This window comes from Phodopus roborovskii, unplaced genomic scaffold, assembly GCF_943737965.1.
Source record: "Phodopus roborovskii unplaced genomic scaffold, PHOROB, whole genome shotgun sequence".
In the NCBI taxonomy this organism is placed as follows: domain Eukaryota; kingdom Metazoa; phylum Chordata; class Mammalia; order Rodentia; family Cricetidae; genus Phodopus; species Phodopus roborovskii.
In genome coordinates this window covers 1,352,433-1,371,751 of record NW_026126651.1, presented here as the reverse complement: position 1 = coordinate 1,371,751, position 19,319 = coordinate 1,352,433, and the positions used below count along the sequence as shown (strand labels likewise).

The 19,319-nt window shown below is 55.0% G+C and overlaps 2 protein-coding genes across 6 annotated transcripts; one reads left to right on the top strand and one right to left on the bottom strand.

The window, feature by feature from the left end:
• Nucleotides 1–398: 398 nt before the first annotated feature.
• Nucleotides 399–4,930, bottom strand: Garin5a (golgi associated RAB2 interactor 5A). 4 transcript variants are annotated; one of them, XM_051174340.1, is made up of 5 exons: nucleotides 4,819–4,930; nucleotides 4,543–4,661; nucleotides 3,998–4,128; nucleotides 1,064–1,404; nucleotides 399–562 (listed from the first exon to the last, which is right to left on the bottom strand). In XM_051174340.1, the coding sequence occupies exons 1-5, from the start codon at nucleotides 4,886–4,888 to the stop codon at nucleotides 501–503; spliced, it is 723 nt and encodes a 240-aa protein (XP_051030297.1). In that variant the 5' UTR covers nucleotides 4,889–4,930; the 3' UTR covers nucleotides 399–500. The 4 variants fall into 4 exon arrangements, with proteins under 4 accessions (XP_051030297.1, XP_051030298.1, XP_051030296.1 ...); XM_051174341.1 differs by having other exon boundaries at nucleotides 4,543–4,643; XM_051174339.1 differs by lacking the exon at nucleotides 4,819–4,930 and having other exon boundaries at nucleotides 4,543–4,812.
• Nucleotides 4,931–5,166: 236 nt separating this feature from the next.
• Emc10 (ER membrane protein complex subunit 10) lies at nucleotides 5,167–12,159 on the top strand. Of its 2 annotated transcripts, XM_051174308.1 has the most exons (8): nucleotides 5,167–5,302; nucleotides 6,813–6,885; nucleotides 8,802–8,911; nucleotides 9,520–9,624; nucleotides 9,863–10,044; nucleotides 10,138–10,231; nucleotides 10,910–10,996; nucleotides 11,177–11,313. In XM_051174308.1, exons 1-7 carry the CDS (start codon nucleotides 5,189–5,191, stop codon nucleotides 10,994–10,996), a joined length of 765 nt encoding a protein of 254 aa, XP_051030265.1. In that variant the 5' UTR covers nucleotides 5,167–5,188; the 3' UTR covers nucleotides 11,177–11,313. The 2 variants fall into 2 exon arrangements, with proteins under 2 accessions (XP_051030265.1, XP_051030264.1); XM_051174307.1 differs by lacking the exon at nucleotides 10,910–10,996 and having other exon boundaries at nucleotides 11,177–12,159.
• Nucleotides 12,160–19,319: the final 7,160 nt, after the last annotated feature.

The window sequence follows — 19,319 nt, the reverse complement described above, 5'->3', positions numbered from 1 at the left end:
AGGAGGAGACAGGCTGGTGGCCACCCCCAAAGGACAGCACGTCCAAGCTGATCAAGACAGGCTTGGGTACACCTGCCATCTTGTTATCTGGAAGGCTGGGGCAGAGCTAGAAAGGTCAGAGTCACCCCGGGCAATTAAACGACACCCTGCATTAAAATAAAAGAGGACTGGGCCTTGTCTCAGTGGTACAGCCCTGCCTAGAATCCCCCCCGGTAATGACTTAGGGTACGGATCAACGATGGAGTGCTTCCTTGGAATGTGGGAGGCACTGGATTTCATCTCCACGGGAGGGAAGAGAGAGAAGACAACTGGAAAAGTAGCCAGGGAACCCAGGCTAGAGGAAAGGTGCCCCATTGTGTTGGCGATTGTGGCATAAAGAGCCAGGACCCAGGTGTTCGTTCTTAAGAGCCCGATCTTTATTAACTTTAAAAATTCATCTCTCTGGCTCTGAAGTGAGCTGGCTTGATCTCTGGTCCTTTGGCGATCTGGAAGGATCTTGTCTAAATCAGAGCCCCCAGAGTTCTGAGACCTGCGGGTCCAGTCTGGCCTCTGTGGCTTGAAGCTAAGGAGAAGAGCGTGCATCTGAGAGCCGGACCAGCACGAGGGTCTGGGGTTGGGATAGGTAGGCCTGCGGTTGTCTTGTGAGGAAGCCTCACCTTCTAGAACTGGTCTGTCCTGTTCCCCTTTCAGGGAACTAGGCATCTGTGGCCAGGCTGAGCCCTCCCCTTCAATGAGTAGGCTTCCCTCCCTGGACTCCACTTGGTGTCAAGAGGAGACGGGGAGGGCTGTGTGCTCTGCTAGGAACCTACAGGCAGCTGGGCTAGGAATACTAGCCACACAACCAGCCACAGCTCCCACTCTGCTGTCAGACCCTGTCGCCTTCTCCTTAGAACCCCTAAGCAGCAGGGGGAATGGACGGGTAACATCTGGTCTTGAGGCACACGGGAAGTTCTCTTCCCTCAGATCCAGGGGTCCAGGTCTCAGCCCTCCTCCCTCAGACCCAGGCATCCAGGATCTAGCCTTCCTTCCTCAGACGCAAGGGTCCAGGCCCCAGCAGGCCTACCTGGTCCCTTTCCATCTTTCCTGGCCCAACATCCCTGGGCTCGCGGTCCCGCCCTCACCTCCCGGGGCCGCAACTGTTCCTCCTCGCCCTCCTCCTCCTCCTCCTCGTCCTCCTCGTCCTCCTCAGGCACGGTGTCCTCGTGCGTGAAGGGCACTGCGCAGGCGGGCGAGTGGAAGCGCAGGCGGTAGAGCAGACGCACCCAGCGGCCGAACTCGCGGTCGCGGGTCTCTGCCGGCGCGCGCAGCTGCAGGTAGAAGGCTCGGCCCGTGCGGAACTTGACCTTGAGCTGTTGGCGGCTCTCATCGTGCACGAACAGCTGCACGAATTGCAAGGGGAACAGCCTGACGGGGAAGGAGCGGCTCAGTTGCGGCGTCTGGCACCTCCTTGTTTCTCTAGCCCGGTCGCGGTCTCTACGGGGACTCGCAGTTTTGGATAGGCCGTGGAACGCCTATGGTGGCCCTCTCTCTCATCCTGGTCCTGTCCCACTGCCAAGCACTCACAGCTGTACCTTCACCTGGGCCCCTTCAGGCCACCAGGGGGCCATGCTGAGTTAGCATCTTAGCCCAGCCAAAGTCAAGGCTGGTTCCTGCCTGTGAACCAGGAGCCCCTGATGGGGGAGGTCTCGTCCGGCCTATTTATAACCTCCATCACCCCATGTGACAAGACAGTTCTTCGCGTACAGTTTCCTTCACCAGCGCCTATGCGAGCTCCCTGGATTCTGAACTCTGGCCTGTTTGCCCTAATAGGGTACACCACTGAAAGGATGTTTGTGAACATTTGAATAAGCAAATTGCTCAGGCTTTCAGCTAGATTCCAGGCCCAACAAAGGAGAGGAAGGTGCAGTCCCAAGAGCGTGAGTCATCTGGCTCAGGCCACGTAGCAGTGGGTGGAAACAAGGCCTGTGTCCATGACCCTAGGGTCTGTTGGCTACAGCAAGCAGTGGACACGGCGCCCTCCTCTGGCCTCTGGGACCTGTGCACCACCTCCTCATCCCTGTGCACGCAGACACATAGCACATGCCCCTGCTAGTGACCCCAGGTCACTGCACAAAACCTGTGTCCTTCGGGGAACAAGGGGCGTCTAAGTGTAACAGCAACTGATGACATTTACTAAGCCAGGTGCTCCAGGGGACAGGGAGGAAGGACTGCCCGCCCTCCCTCAGTGTTCCAGAGCAGGAGACTCAGGCCCAGGACAGAGGAGACCATGACGTTTGATCCCAAGCTCTGGGATTGCTGACTTGTTCAAGAATGTCCCAGCCACAGGGACAAGCTGGACAAATGGAGTTGGCTCCAGCAGTAGCCTGGAGTAGGGGGGTGGGGCTGACTGCTAACAGGGTTTGTTAGCTGATGTGGAACAGATTGTGGCATTGAGCCTGGCCCTGAACTCCCGACCCTGCTGCTCCTGAGGGCTGGGATTACAGTGTGGTAGCACTGCTGTCTGTAGGCAGGTGAGGACCGGGTCACAGGGACCCTAAGCTTGCTGGACACAGTGCAGCTTACCAGGGCAGAAACCGGCTTTGAGAAATGGTCTCCATTGGGCAAGGACATGATTGGGTGAATTCAGGCACTTTTTCCCATTTGGCCCTGGCTTACTGAAACTTGTAGGTCAGGATGGCCTTAATCTCAGAGATTTGCCTCTCAAGTGCTATGATTAAAGGTGCGAGCCACCATGTCCAGCTAAAATCTTCCTTCTCTTCCCTCCCTCCCTCCTTCCTTCCTTGTGTATGCTAGGCAAATGAACTATACAGCTCACATCCTCTTTAAAATGACTTGCATGTATACATGCTCTCAAACGTGGTGGCCACAGGTTAATGTGTGCTCCTCCATCCCCCTCACACCTCAGCTTCTGAGACAGGGTTCCTCACTGAACCTGGACCCAAATGACTGGGTAGACTGGCTGGCCAGCAGCTCCAAGGACACTGGTCTCTGTCTTTCCCAACACTGGGATTACCATGGGATCTGGCTTTTAATTTTTTTGGTTTTCAGGACAGAGTTTTTCTGTGTAACAGCCCTGGCTGTCCTGGAACTCACAGAGATCCACCTGCCTCTGCCTCCCAAGTGCTGGGGTTAAAGCTGTGTGTGCCACCACGCCCAGCTGCTACCCGGCTTTTTTACATGGCTGTTGGGAATTTAAACTCAGATCCTCATGCTTGACCTGTGAACACTTTACTGAGTTATTTGCCTAGTAGTCCCTTTTTACTTTTTATCTTAAGACAAACGTCTCTCCAAGCAGGAAAAAAAAAAAAAAAAAAAAAAAAGACAAAGCCCTCACTAAGTTGTTCAGGCTGGCCTGGAAGCCAGTCCTAATTCAAACTGGCCATAAACTTGTAATCCTCCTGCCTGGGCTTCATAAGTAGTTGGGATGACAGGCTTGCACCATTAGGCTTGGCCTTTTCTGCTTTCTTCCTGTCTTTCGTGAACTGAGGTAGGATGGGAAAGGAAGCAGGTCCACAGGAATGCCCGAGCGTGCACGTGTACTACATGTGTTTGTGGCTGAAGCAGGGCAGGGTCCCAGGTGCCCTGAGCCTGAGGTCTGTACTTGGTGGGACTCCATTTTCAGTGAGAGGAGCAGAGCTCAGTACTTGAACTCAGTACTTTGACTCAGTACTTTGACATCAGAAATGTGAGGGGCCTCAGGTTCTACTCCCAGCTCCTGGCCTGCTCTGTGGGCCCCTGGGCCCTGAGCCTTACTTTATCTCTCTGGGACAGAGAAGCACCGGAAAAGCAGAAAGCACTGTGTAAACTGCCCCCACTCTGACCCTGTGGTGTCACTGAGGACTGTCCTCCCTCATCTTGCCTGACTTGTGACTTTTGGGAATGTCCCTGTCATCTTTCTGAGTAGAGAGGCCTGGTAGGTGTCGGTGGTCCCCAGAGCTTGGGCAGCAGAGTGGAGTCTGTAAGGTTGGAGGAGGCTGGGATCAGGAAGGGCAGTCACCCGAGGAGCTGCAAGTGTCCACTCTCCTTGTCAGGGCCAGCCAGCAGCAGCAGGTCCGGAAGCTCCAGGGCTGGACTAGAGGCTGCCACCCCCATGGTGACCTTGTTGGCGACTTCTCCAAACCGTGTCACCTAGGGCCAGAGGTTAGAGGCAGGATAGACGGAGAACAGAATTGAGCAGGGATTTGGTGGATGCTGGGAATCTAGACAGGGTCATGAACCAGGGGAGCTGAAAGGAGGTTAGGGGCTGGAATGGTGCCTAGTGCGGGGCTGGGGGAACGGAGCTAAGTGGTAGAGCTGCTGCCTAACAGGAGCGAGGCCCTGGGTGTCATCTACGGTACCACGAAGAAAAACAGCTGTGGGACAGGTATTCAAGAATGAAAGGCTAAGAAGCATATGCGTGTGCAGACAGAGGTTGCTGAAGCCACAAACGAGCCGGAGGGTTGGCGATTTGAGGTGGGAGGGTTCGGGGGCTTCCACCGGGCGATGGATCATGGGGGCTGGCCACAGTTCGCAGAGCAGGGGCGGAGGTCCGGGGCTCCACACCTGCACGAAGTTGCTCTCAAAGATGGGGAAGTCGCGCAGCTGGTCGAACTCGCCGCTCAGGAGGTGACGCTGGAGGCGCCCAGGGCGGCAGGGGGCGTAAGCTGGAACCAGGGGGCGGTCTGCAGGGGCGAAGGGCTGGCATCCACCCCAGGAGGCCAGGTACGAGATCCCCGACGCGGGGCGCACACGAGGCAGCGGCCTGCGCATGGCGGGCCCCATTCCTTCCCGGGCTCCCTCACCAGGGCCAACCCCTCCGGGCAAGGCTCCTCCCCTCACCTGCCATCCCATCTGAACCGGCCTCGCCAGCTCCGCCGGGGCCCGGCTTAAGATCGCGGCCGCCCTTCATCGCCACGCCCCGGCCCTGGGTGGGAACGCAGGGCGGAGCCAAGGCCGGAGAGGTAAGAGGCGGGGCCTGACGCCTGTGACATCACAACGGGCGCTTAGCGTTCGGTGACGTCACGAACGTCGCCTCTCTTCCGGGTGCGCCCGGAGACCCGGATGGAGAAATGGCCGCCGTCCCTGACGGAGCCGGCGGGCCGGTGCTAGTGCGCAGGGGCGGCACTCGGCGCAGGCGCACGAGGCTCAGGATGCACCCTGGTTCCCAGCGTGCTTTACGGCGGCGCTCCGCTCTTGACAGCTCTTCGGGATGGTGGCGGCGGTTGCTGGGGTGACCCGGCTGCTCGTGCTCTTGCTGATAGCAGCCGCGGCTCCCAGTAGGGCCCGAGGCAGCGGCTGCCGGGTCGGGGCCGCCTCGCGCGGGGTGAGTGCTTGCGGCCGGGGCGGGGCGGCCTCCCGCGGGCGCTAGATGGGCTCGCACCGTGAATATTCACAAGAGGATGCGCTGTGTTTGCAACCTAGGCTGGGCATGGTAATGCACGACTCTCATTCCAGCGCTCAGGAGGCTGAGGCTGGAAGGTCAAGGAAGGAGTTTCAGGCTTGGGCTGCATGAGATTGTCTCAAAAATACAAACAGCGGGTGTGACGGCGCAAGCTTTCAGTTCCAGTATTCGGGAGGCAGAGACCGGCGAGTTCGAGACCAGCCAGGGCTAGTGAGACACGGACTCAATAATAAAGGTGCAGCACTAGTGCCCGAGTGCGGGGGTGGAGTCGTGTGTCTGAATATTCATGAGAAGCCAGGACCTATAGCCAGTGCGTGCTTTAGGATGCTTTGAGTAGGAGAAGCTTGAAGTTCAGACGCAGAAGGAGGGCTTAGGCCTTGGCGTGGGGGTGCAGTCTTGAGTTCGAGGATAGCCTGGGCTACCTTAAAAAGAGGGGGAAAAAAGTGCTGGAGAGATGGGGGAGCAGAGCACTGGCTGCTCATCCAAAGTACCCGAGTTCGATTCCTAGCACCCACCTGGCTGCTCATGACTGTAACTCCGGTTCCTGAGGATCAAACACCCTCTTCTGGCCTAGCAGGCACCAGGCATGCACATGGGGCTCAGACGTAAATGCAGCAAATACCCATACACAAAATTCAAAACAAAACAAAAAAATGAAGCCGATAGTTGTGATACTTATCTGTAATCCCAGTGTTCAGCAGGCTGAGGAGGATCGTCTTGAGTCTATACCAACCTGGGAGTGGTTTAGTAAGACTATTTCAGAACATGGAAAAAAGTGAGGGTCAGGGATACCCTAGGCAGGACTGGAATTCTTGACAGTGTCAATGGTCAGGGTGTGCCAAGGAAGCCCGTGCCTGTGAACTGTGACCTGGGGAGCAGAGCATGGTGCTGCTTGCCTGTACCCGCAGCACTAGGAGGTGGATGCAGAAAGTTAGGGTGTGGCTTGGGCCATGCAGTGAGACTGTCCCAAAAAAGAAAGAAAAGAAGCAAACCCCAAGCACACAAACATACAAAAGATAGTGACCTGGGCTTTGGACACAAGAGTAGTATTTAAGCATGTTTATAGGATTTCCTTTTTTTTCTTTCTTTTATTTTGGTGTGTGGGGGGGCAGAGCTTTGAGACAGGATTTCCCTGTTCTGGAACTAGCTCTTGTAAACCATGCTGGTTTCAAAGTCACAGAGATCTGCCTCCCAGGTACTGGGATTAAAGACTTGAGCCACGGTAGCCCGGCTCTAGGGTTTTCTTTTGAGCTATGGAAATATACATCATTGATATTCATGAGTGGCAGTCCTGGGGAAAAGCACCTCTAATTGGATGTGAACAGGAAGATAAGGCTTGTCCTTCAATCTGCCATTCTGTCCTAGGGCCAGGTGGTTCTGCCCTGCCCAGAATTTGAGTGGTCTTTACCTGGGGCTCCTGTCTCTCCTGCAGGCTGGGGCTGATGGCCGTGAAGGTGAGGGCTGTGGTACTGTGGGATTGCTGCTGGAACATTCGTTTGAGATTGGTGAGTTCAGTGTGTTGTCAACCTTACAAATATCCAGCCTATGCAGAGAAGCATTTTTAGATGCCTCATACCTGGCTTCAAGGATTCAAGGGTTGAATACTTGTCTGGCATGCCCGAAGGCCTGGGCTGCATCTGTGTTGATGGAAATCACCAAACACTACACACACACATCCATAGATACATATGCATACACATATGCACACATGTACACGTGTGTGCACATGTTCATGTGTATAATATATACATGTGCATATAATAAATGTACATGTGTGATGACTAAAGACACTCCATTTTATGCCGGGCAGCCATCTTGATGCCCACTAGCTGTTTGTCGCTGACTCCAGCACCTGGAAGATAACTTCTCAGTGACCCAAAAATGTATGGCTGTGACCATCTCCTTGTTATCATGTGGCTAGTTGTTTTTTTGGCTTCTGTAACTTGCTTATGCAGATACTCAAAGGTTGTTTTGTCTTAACCCTTTTGCAGAACAGGCCTGTTTTTGCTTCTTATGTAGATATTGAAGGTCTTCTTGTGGTTTTCACCTTTAAAAAACCCTCCCCATACCCTTCCTTTGCCAAATGCCTGCTGCTCTGCTAGCAACTAATCAGTAAACTTTTGAATTATAATTGGATTGAGTCCATGCTCTTTTCCCAGGGGTCAGAAACCCCATAACACATGCATGTTCTCTTTCTTTCACATTTTTAAATTTTTCTTTTTCTCTTTTTTGGTTTTTCGAGACAGGCTTTCTCTGTGGTTTTGGAGCCTGTCCTGGAACTAGCTTTGTAGACCAGGCTGATCTCGAACTCACAGAGATCCTCCTGCCTCTGCCTCCCGAGTGCTGGGATCAAAGGCATGTGCACCACCACTGCCAGGCTTAAAATTTTATTTTCTTTCACAATTCCATTTACAGTCCATTATAGTAGGGAAGTCAAATCGGGAACTTCAAGTAGCTGGTCATATCACATTCACAGCCTAGAGCAGAGAATTAATGCTCGCCTGCTCACGTGTGCTTAGCCTCCTCTCTGCATTCCAAACCTAAGGAATGGTTCCACCTTTAGTGGTCAGGCCTTCCTACCTCAATGCATGAAAGCAGACATTCACCATAGATAATACCCCCAACCCAGCCTGACCTAGACAGCCCTTCATTGAGACTCTTCCCTCGAGATTCTGGACTGTATCAAGGTACAATTCTAGGCATCAGGGCCTCCACTACTCATACTCATGTAGTCAGCTATCAAATCGTGACAGGGTCTCCCTCTATAAAATGTACTTTTGCTTTGCTCTAATAAAGTTTATATGTGTATATGTAAATAATACATACACGCTCATACATATACATATATGCTCGTGCACACACAAGTGAATGTATATATATATACATATATATATATGCAACTCTGTGTGTATATGTTATGTATATGTATGTATAATATTATTTCCTTCTTGCCACTGACCTGTAGGAACAACCCCAGACCCAGTCAGCTGAAGAAGGAAGGTCAGAGCAGCCTTCTCTGACCTGTGACCTGTGTCCTGCCTTCGCTCCCTCAGACGGCCCTAGTCTGTCATGTGAGGCAGTGGGTGTGGACATTTTCTCATTTTTCGTTAGAGGAAAGAGGCAGCGCCACAGGGGCCTCTCTTTCAGGGGCGGTAGAGGTGGGCCAGCCTCAACATCTGCCTGACTAAAGGGGCTATGACCAGTGGGCTCAGAGCTTGCTGTTTGCTTTGTCCACGGCTCCTTAATGGAGTCAGGCACTTGTGACAGTCAGGCCCTGCTTGACCCAGAGAGTTCTTACAAGGTAGTGCAGGCCCTGGGAGCCTAAGGCTGGGCTGCCCAGGGCCCACAGCAAGGAAGCCCCCGTCACTGAGATGGGATAGGTCACACCTGAGGGGTTGTCACTGAGCCCAGTTCCCTACAGGTGATGGAGCCAACTTCCAGAAGCGTGGCTCATTGCTGTGGAACCAGCAGGATGGAACCTTGTCTGCAACACAGCAGCAGCTCAGTGAGGAGGAGCGGGGCCGGCTCCGGGTAAGGTGGGGCCCAGGGCTGGCCCCCGAAGCTGGATGGGCTTGGCTCCTAGCTCACCCACCCCTCCCTTTGAGGTACCTTCCTACCTTCCCAAGAGGGAGCCCAGAGCAAGAGGTTCCTTTCAAGTTTCAGCCTTGCCTGGGCTGGGCTCTGCCTGAAAACTGGCACGTTAGCAGCTGTATGTTGCCCAGTGTGAGGAACTAGTTTTGCTGCAGTGACCATTGCCCAGATGCCTTCTGTGTGCAGGAAGGCATCAAAAGGCATGCTGCCTGGTCTCCATGTGAATCTCTGCCCAGCTGCCCCCACAGGCAACCATTTGTGGTACCTGGCGTAGGTGTGTGGGGTGGGGAGGTGTGGCTGGACCCAGACGTCCTCCTGGATGCACACTGTTGCCGATGGGGCCGTGATGTGTTCCGTGGCTTCTCCGCCAGGGGAGGACAGCCCAGCTGTTTTAGCCTTACTTGGTAGCCAGGGAGAAGAGTGCCGGGCAGACCCTTGTCAGCCCAGGGGTGGTGGAAGGTGCTTGAGGGCAAGGCTGGGGAAGCATTCTCTTGGCCAGCTTAGTGGACTGGCCCTGCCCAATTCATGGGCCTCTGCATTTCCTGCAGAATGTGGCTGCCGTCAACGGCCTTTACAGAGTCCGGGTCCCCAGGCGGCCTGGGGTACTTGATGGTTCGGAAGCTGGTGGCTACGTGTCTTCCTTTGTCCCAGCGGTAAGTCACGGATGAGGGAGGGCTCCCGACATCCCCATTCCTGCCTGCCTCGGTGTCCACACCCTTCGTGGAACCCCACACAGTGGGGCCCGGAGGAACTAACTGTTCAGCTTCAGCTCCTGCAGGCAGTGGCAGTCCAGGGCCCTGGGGATGGGGTGGGGACGCTGGAGGGTGCCTGCGCATGTGCAGCAGAGCTAAGTAGCTCCCCTGAGTACTCCCACCCCCCCACCTCCCACAGTGCTCCCTGGTGGAGTCACACCTATCAGACCAGCTGACCTTGCATGTGGACGTGGCTGGCAACGTGGTGGGGCTGTCGGTGGTAGCGTGGCCCGGCGGCTGCCGGGGCTCTGAGGTGGAAGACGAAGATCTGGAGCTGTTCAATACATCCGTGCAGCTGCGGCCTCCGGGCACCGCCCCAGGGTGAGTGAGGGGGGAGTCTGGGGCCACTGGCTGCCCTAGGCACCCAGGTACTGGGGCTCTGACCCCCCTTTGCCCCTCCCTTCCCATGTTTAGCCCTGAGACTGCAGCCTTCATTGAACGCCTAGAGATGGAGCAAGCCCAGAAGGCCAAGAACCCTCAGGAGCAGAAGTCCTTCTTTGCTAAATATGTGAGTGTGGCTCCTTCTATCCCCCAGCCCTCCCCACCCCAGCAGATGGCCTGTGTGTGTTCCTCTGGTGGGAGGCTGAGGGCTGTGCACCCCATCTAGTAGTCCAGGGCTGAGCAGCCCTAGAAGCCCAAGGCCTGGGCGGGGCTGGGCGGGGCCGGGCATCTATCTGTCTGTATGCACAGGCATCCCAGTCAAGCAGTGTGGCAGGTAGCTGGCGATGGACAGACAAGCTGTGGCCAAGAGGGGAGGGGCAGCCCGGTGTTCAGAGACGTGAGGGAGCTTGAATACGTTGAAGCCATGGGAGGCGCAGGGCCAGGTAGTTGTGGAGTAGTGTAAGAGGCGCAGGTGGAGGTGTGGAGAGCCCAGGAGGGTCGTGCTGGCCTGAGGCGTCTGTAACGCCCAGGCTCTTGAGGGGGCTGGGGTGAAGGGGCAGACCCTCCTGAGGAGGCGGCTGTACGTCGTCCTCCATCCCTTGAGGCTGGAGACTTAGTGCCGGGCCCAACAAGGTAAGGCCAGCATGGCCAGCAAGGCTCCAGGTGAAGTGGGAGGGCGGGGCCAGTGACGCTGAGCCAGGCACCTCCCCCTGGGGTCTCAGAAGCCCCCACGTGAGGAACCGAGGCGGGCCGGCAAGCCTCAGCCCTCGCTGACCTGCCTCCCCCCTCCTCCCTCCTCCCTCAGTGGCACCTCATCCTGGGGGGGGCAGTGTTGCTCACAGCCCTGCGTCCTGCTGCCCCAGGGCCTGCGCCAGCGCCAACGGAGGCCTAAGTGAGGACCCAGACCCCTGCCCGCCTTGCCCTCTGCCCACACCCTGCTGCCCCGCCCCGGCCCCCGCCCTGCCTGTAGTGACTAGGGGACCCAGCCCCTCCCTCCCATGGCCCTCGTCGGGGCCAGCGTCACCACTTAATCCCTTCCTCTCTGTTCTTTGTCTGCCTGTCCCACCTGCAGTGGATGTACATCATTCCAGTTGTGCTGTTCCTCATGATGTCGGGAGCTCCAGACGCCGGGGGCCAGGGTGGGGGCGGGGGTGGGGGCAGCGGCCGGTGAGCAGCTGCGCCACCTACAGTCCCCCAGAGCCTGCTGCCTTGGCCAGCTCAAGAAGGAGTTCCTGTCCCTCCATGTCCGTGTTGCATGAGCGTGGAAGGCTGTCCCTTCAGGAGCCTGCAGCCCATCTTGCAGCGCCCTCATCCTCTCCCTGAGCCTCTCTGTTTCTGTGACTGAGAGATAGGGTGCACCTCCCTGTAACCACCTCAGGCCCACTGGCTTCCCTGGGCCTTTGCTAAACTCCCAGGAGCCCCGCCCCCCCCCCCTCCGCCATGCAGTTTGGGAACATGCCAAGCTCTCTCCAGCCTCTGCCTTTGTCCTCCATGCCCCCCTCACTGTCACACTTAGTGTCCTTGACAAGGGTATGTGGCAAGGAGGCCTCTGTTGCTGGTGGCTGGGTCTGCCTCCCAGTGTGTAGAAGCTCCCAGCCCACTTTCCGTGTGCTGTGCTGTGCACCCTTCCTGGTGCCCCAGAGCACCTTGGTGACTTCCACCACCATCTTCTCTGTCTCCAGATGTCCCACTCTGGGTATGGTACCAGGAGAGAATTGTGGGTGAGGTCGTTAGTCTGTCTTTGTGAATGTGCGCCGCAGCAAGCAGTTTTGAGCCAGCTCTGAGCTGGCAGCTCACTCCACAGCTGCTGTGCACTTTCTTGCAGATCTGTGGCCATGGCCACGGAGACTGCTGTGTCGTCTCAGCTGTGTTGTGTGGCTGTCGATTAAACTGTCACCTAAACAGCCACCGTTCAGCTTGCTTCCTGCCTTCTGTGGTTGTAAATAGTTCTGGATGGCTGCTGCCACTGGCCTGATTTATGTTTGAGTGGCTTCCTCAGGACATGTTATAGAGGGTTGCCTGGGACAGGTTAAAGTTTCTGTGAGCTGCGCTGCAGGAGGAGCCTGGTTCCCGCCCCTCCTGGCAGGTTCGCATCCGTTTCCCAGCTTTCCCAGCGCGTCTACACGTGGTGTCCCAGAGCCGCATAGGTTCATATTGTCTTCCTCATACTCACACTGGGTGGTCAGGGTGTAACCTGGGGTCCTGTGTTGGTGCATTTGGTACCAGTTGGAATCCCAGCATTCAGCAGGCTGAGGCTGCCAGCCTGGGCTACATAGCTAGACCTTGTCTTTGAGAACCAGTGGGGTTCAGTTGGTAGGGTGCGTGCTCCCCATGCATGAAGCTGTGGGCTCCCTTCAGCAGTGCGTGATCCAGCTCTGCACGGTAGGGCATGCTCCTGGTGAGCACTCAGGAGCCAAGAGCATCAGAAGTTCAAAGTGTTGCTTAGCTGCTTAGGTTTGAGACCAGCCCAGGCCACTCTGCACTTTTCAGTCTGCCCTGTGAGGGCCAGTTTCCTCAGGCTGGGGGCTGCAGGTGTGACCTGGAGTGTGAGTCACCTTTGGGCTGCGACGGTGCGCCACATGACAGGAACAGCTAAAGGGAGGGAAGACTGAACAGGCTCTTGGCTTCAGAGGGCTTGGGCTCTTCCCTGTGGGGTTGGCCTGACAGGGCTGCTTCGTTTATGGTGGACGCTGCCCATCATGGTACACAGGAAGCTGAGAGACACGGCAGTATGGGTCAGACGACACCTGTAAAGGCACGCCCCTCAAGGTCTACTCGCTCCCGCTGGGTTCCATCTCCAGGGAAAGTTCCATAACCTAGGAAGTTGCTAGCTGGGATGTGAGCCTGTGAGGGATGTTTCACCGCCATACGAGCACAGTGCTGCAGTTACACAAGCCTCCTCCCCATCAGGCCATCCTCGGGTGTGGGCTTGGAAACTACCTTCTCACCTGTCCATCTCAACGTCGGCTCATGGCAGTGTGAGCTTGTGGCGCCCCTTTCCCGAGCCTCCATGCCCTCAGCTTCTCCCTGGGTGGCATGGCTACTCGGCCCCCTGCACACCATAGTGTGACAGATGGCCTTGGTCCCAGGGGTTTGGCCAGTCTTGTCCCCTCAGTGTTCATGGAAGCTGACTGCTTTGTACGGAACAGTGGCCTAGCATCTTGCCAACTTCCATGGTGACCAGGAGGGTGACAGCAGCAGAGTCTGTGCATCCTGTCCCATTCTGTGCTGGCCTTTCTTGGTTACTACAGAGGCACACGCTCTTGTTTTTTTCTGGAAGGTCTATTATGAAAATCTCAACCCTTCGAGGTGCTGCCTCCTGGCAGGGGTGTAGCTTAGTGGTTAGATGCTTGGCCACCATGTCTAAGGAAGACTGGGCTCCATTTCCAGCACTGCCAAACAATCCAGAATATATTAAGAACTAAAATAAGGGCAAATGAGCCAATGAATAGACTACCCTGAAAGGGTGAGAAACATTAAAGATGAGGAATGTTCATGGGTGTGGCTTGGGTAGACTGCTTGCCCATTACTTGAGCCGCCCAGGGTTCAAACAGCAAAAGCCTATGTTGAGATTCTGCCTCACCCCAGCCAGTTAAAACAAGTGCTGGCGAGGACGTGTGTGATGTGGAACACGCTGGGAATGCAAACCATCCTAGCCTCTGTGGAAACGGGCACACAAGACTCAGGACACTGGTGGTGTCTTGCCACCATACAGATCTGACCCAGCTCTGCCTTGTGGGCATTTGCCTGGAACCCTGGAAGTCAGTATTCCACAGAAGAGCTCCCACACGGTGGCTGCAGAGCATGGAACCTACCCTTGGTGTCCAGTGACAGCAGAGTGGGTGCGGAACATGTACATGGAGTTGTTCTCAGACAAAGAATGAAGCCGTTCACAGGAAAATGGATGCAGCTAAGCCTGGCTGAGAAACACCGAACATGAAGCCTCTCTCTCATTTTGGCTCCTAGACTTTATAGAGACGATCCGAAGTGAAACCATTCAGAAGTGTCGAGCGCTATCGCCTTGCCTGCAAGAACAACGCTCAACAACAGGATTCTTCTGCAGCTATGTTTATTGCGCGACTCATTACAGCAAGTTGAGGGAAGACCCAGAGGAGGAAAAAGGGCTCTGCTTATATAGAGGAGCTGTGTCCGTTACTGACAGTTGCAGCGGAGCTGTGTCCGTTACTGACAGGTGCAGCCCGCAACGCTCGTAACGGTCACCCCATGACGTGGATCGCACATCCGTGCCTTGCTGGCTTATTGACAGGAAACCGGTGCCATCTTCGGGAATGGCACCGGTGGCTCTCTACAAGAAGGACAAAGAATAGCAGGAGAGGGAGAGGAGGCGGGCTGGGTACATACGGCAGATTCGCTCTCATACTGTGTCCACATGTTTGGGGCTGGTGGGATGGTTCAGCAGGTCACTAAGCCTGATGACCTGAGTTCAATCCTGATGTCCTTGTGGTGGAAGATGAATGGCCCCTCACGGTGTCCTCTGACCTCCCATGCAGGTCATAGCAAGGTACAGTGCGTGAGAGAGAAGAACGGATTTTATAATGTGCATGTGCCAGAACTTTGTGTTACAGAGTCATCAATGTTTTAGGGGGTGGCGCTGTGCTGTCTCTAGCTGGTGGCTTTCCCTTGGTTTCCAGTCAGTGCTCCTGTGCTCCAGCTGCTAAATCCATTAGCCTCCCGGGCTCTGTCCCAGCTGAACTGCAGCTCTGTGGCTCTGCAGAGAGCTCACTGTCCAGAGTCTAGGGATCTGGACATAATGCCGCACAAAGCTTTCTATTCTCTCAACCGCTGTCCTGTGCAGACAAAGCAACAGCGGTCTCTGCAGGACGGTCTTGCAAAAGCCTGCAGCTCTTGTGTGACACTGGAGAAGGCTCTGGCTGCCACCTTCCACGTGTAGCTTATTTTTTCATGGGTCTTTGGGTCTGCTTGTTCAGTGCTGCAGGAGACTCGTGCGTGCGTGCGTGCGTGCGTGCATGTTTTAACGTATGTATCTGTAGGATGCTTGGCAGGATCTGAGCTGGGTGTGTACATGTGCATTCTCACTCCTTGGGCCCCATTGCTGCTGTGCATCAGCTACGGTCGGTCCCACGCTTGGCTCTCTGTGCCCCTAGATCCAGACTGCAGCCACAGCTGCCAGCCAGCTGCCTGTGCTTCTGCCCCTGCGTAGTAGTGGCCCTTGGGTCATTGCTCCAGAAATGCTGTCACTGGCCCAGCCTCAGGACAGAGCCCTGCTCTGCAACAGCCCCTATCCCACTATTCCTGCCCCTCCAGGCTGCCCTACAGGTAGCCCTGTGGCCAGACACCCACCTGGAGCTATATCTGTCCCCTCCTGCCACCCTGGCCTTTGTGCCTATGGCATCCCTCGCTCAGTTCAGGCTTTTAACACCGGAGCTGACCCCATTGCTGCCCTCTCGTGGCTTCTAGCACCCACAGGACAAACTCTTAGCCCCCTCGTTCTGGCCTGGCATTTGATGCCTATAATTAGTGCATCAGGCTAGGCTTAAACTCTGCAGCCCCTGGGGCTCCCACCTCCTTCCACAGTCCCCAGGTCCACTTATCTGGTCTCAGCTTAGCCTTTGATCCTCTCCTGGACCCTTCCCAGCTTGCTGGGCTCAGGCAGAAGATGAAGGAAGCTCGGGGTGGACTATCCCTCATTCTTTGCCCCATCCATGGACGCCCTTCTCAGTTCCCAGGAAGCTTCCTCTTTCTGGTTTCTAGCCTTAGGCGGCCTTAATCTGTCCTTGGCTGCTTTAATACTGTGTGTGACTCTGCTCCTGGAGTTCTGGAGGCTTCTTACCCTCCTGCTCTGACCGGAGCAGGAGCCCTTCTTGGGCTTCTAGCTGTTCCCACTGTCCTGACTAAAGTTTATATGTCAACTTGACACAGGCTAATCGTCTGAAAGGAGGAAACTTCGATTAAGAAAATGCCTCTATTGAGATCCATCTGGCTGTAGGGCATTTTTTCTTTGTTCTTTTCTCCCCCCCTTTGAGACGGGGTTTCTGTGTGAACCCTGGCTGTCCTGGAACTCACTCTGTAGAGCAGGCTGGCTGTGAACTCAGGAGATCGCCATCCTCTGTTAAATGTGCATGCCACCACCAACTGGCTGCATTTTCTCAATTGTTGATGGGGAGGCCCGGCTCATTGTGGGTGGTGCTATGCCTGCTGACCAAGCCATGATGAGCGTCCCTCCGTCTCTGCATCAGCTCCTGCCTCCAGGTTCCTACCCTGTCCTGACTTCCCTCAATAATGGACTACATGTGGGAGTGTGAGCCAAATAAACCCTTTCCTCCCTAACTTGCTTTTGGCCATGGTGAATCACAACAATAGGAACCTGCCCACCATGGCTTGCACCCATCTTCCATTTAGCAAGATGATGGGTGTGCGCAGACCTGCAGCAGGTTTGTATAGTCAAAGACCATTCTCCATTCTACCCCCCTGGTATGCCCGGGGTCCACCCCCTGGAGTGCACACACCCAGTCACCATTGAGTGACTCACAGTGTAAGGCTCAGAGGTATAAGACTTCACAGTATCTGGTTGAAGACTTGTCATTCCAGCTCGGGAATAGAAGCACGGGGATCAGGTTCAAGGTCACCCTTGACGGCATAGGGAGTTCAAGGACACCCTGGGCAGCATGAGACCCTGTCTCAGACAAACACACACCAAACACTTGCTGTGGTTGTTTCTCTATTAGAAGTAGAAATATTCATTTTTACAGAACTTTCCATATTCCTTCACAGCTTCCCTTGCCCAAACTGTCCTTTATTGGGGACAAATTCCAGTGCCTAATATAACTGGGTTGCAGTTCCATTCTGTGCCAACAGGTGGTGACAGTCCCATTTTACACACACACACACACACACACTCCATCTGTGCTGGGTGTGTCATGTTGGTCCTTCAGGCAGGTGAGTCCTGAGACGTCTCTGTCCTAGGAGCTTCGGTCTTCAGTGTCCTGCAGGTGTTGCACAGATGTTTTCATCTGGAAGACTGTAGCCAACTGAGGCCTTCCATTGCTGATGCCTGAAGAGGGTGGAGGGCCTGGCAGGGGACAGAGCAGTCTAATCCTTCACCAACCTCAAACTTGAGTCTCAGAGTCTACCCAGGATCACATGCTGTTCAGGCCCTCCCACTTACATGCTGTGTCTTCTGGCAGCTCTCTACTCTCTGAGCTGACCCCTCGCTTCCCGCCTTCACGGTCTGATTCCTCCAGGAAGGATCCAGCGTCCCAGGACAGATAGAAAAAGGAAGGAATGTCACAGAGAGCCCGCCCCACACCTAGAATCTGGCGTGGTAGCCATGCACCAGGTCATCAGCCTCCTATGGTGACCTTTTGTGGCCCCTGTGACCCCTCCTTCCCAGAGCCTAGGGGAACCTCATAGCGCCAGGGAAACAGCCAGAGAGGAGCCCACTTAGAGGGATTGAGAGGGAGAAAGGGAATGAAGAGGAAGAGAGACGTGGGTGGGCCAGGGGGACAGGCCTATTGGTGAGTGCTTATGCAGTAGAGAGGCCCCATTGTGAGGCCCAGCACTCACAGGATAGCCTGATAGCCTGGGACCCTGGTGCTGGGGAGCTAGACAGTGGATTCCCACGACTTGCCAGCTGGCCAGCCTCACCTTATGAGCAAGTTGCAAAGTCAACTAAAGACCTTGTCTCAAAGATTAATGTGGACAACCTGGCAGTGATGGCACACACCTTTAATCCGAGCACTTGTGAGGCAGAGGCAGAGGCAGGCGGATCTCTGAGTTCAAGGCCAGCCTGTTCCAGGCAAGTCAGGCTACACAGAGAAACCTGCCTCAAAAAAAGTCAACAAACCAAAACCCCCAAACAAAACAAAAACAAAAAAGCCCCACATCAATAAATAAAATAAATTTAAGGTTGGGAATCACAGAGGAGACACCAGATGCTGACTTTGTAGCTCCACTCATGTATACTCACAGGTGAGCACACCATAAGCACACATGCATAGACAAACAACAACAAAATTAAAATGGGTGATACCTAATGTTGATCTCTGTCCTACACAGCGCGTGCGCGCGCGCGCGCACACACACACACACACACACACACACACACACACACACAGGAGATGATAGAAAGAGGAGGGAAACCAGGAAGACCACGGAGTGTGAGGGGCAGAGCACAGCACTGAGAAACTCCAGCCGGGGTGAGCCAGAGGGGGGACGGGATCAGCGGAGTAGGCAGGAGCGTAGGAGACATGAAAAGCAAAGACAAGAAAGGCTAAGGAAGACACACAGCAGAGATGCCAAGGGAGATGGGAAAACAAGTGTGAAGAGGGAGGAATAAATATCAGGATGACGTGGTGATGTTACGGTGTTGGGAAAGCCGGGGTTGCGGAGAAAATGGAGGGAGAAAGAGAGGGGTTGTGATGGGGAACAGAACAAAAGCAGATTCCAGAAAGAACAGTGCGGGCAAGGGCAGAAAGGAAACAGGGCAGACAGCCCCAGAAAGGGGCAATGGGAAGCGTAGGGAGGGGAGGGGCGGGGGGGGAGAGAAGAACACGGAAGACATGGCAGGTGGGGGAGGGGAGGGCCGCTGGGTGTACTGAACACCCTGGTCACATTCCTTATGGGACCCAGAGCCATACAGGACAGTGTGGAGGAACCCAGGAGGACATCAGGCCTGGGTATCCAGCCCCCGCATCCTCTGAGGCTGGGGCTGGCCTAGGGACCCAGCACAGGTGAGAGGGAGGTCCAGAGGGAAAGAGGGGAGGTTGGAGACAGGTGGGAAGGAAAGATAGGCATCTGGACAAGGCAGGAAGAAGCTGAGAAACAAGAATACTAGGATGGAGAAATGAGCAGCGTGGTGGCGGTGATCGCTTTTAACCCCAGCACTCAGGAGGCAGAGGCAGGTGGCTTCCTGAGGTTGAGGCCAGCCTGGTCTACAGAGTGAGTTCCAGGACAGCCAGAGATGTTACACAGAGAAACAATGTCTCAAAAAAAAAAAAAAAAAAAAAAAAAAAAAAAAAAAGCCAAAAGAAAAGGGACAGAGAAACCAGAGTGCATGTAAGATACAGAGCAGAGGGAGACACATTTAAAAAAAAAAGTGTGAAGTGCCATCATAGGAAAAGGGGGGAGGAGCAGGAGGGAAGAGATGGAGAGAGAAAGTGGAGCAGGGGATTGGCAGTGGAGGAGACGGCTGTAGATAGACTGAGAGGCTAAATAGGAGAGAAGGAGGGGTAATG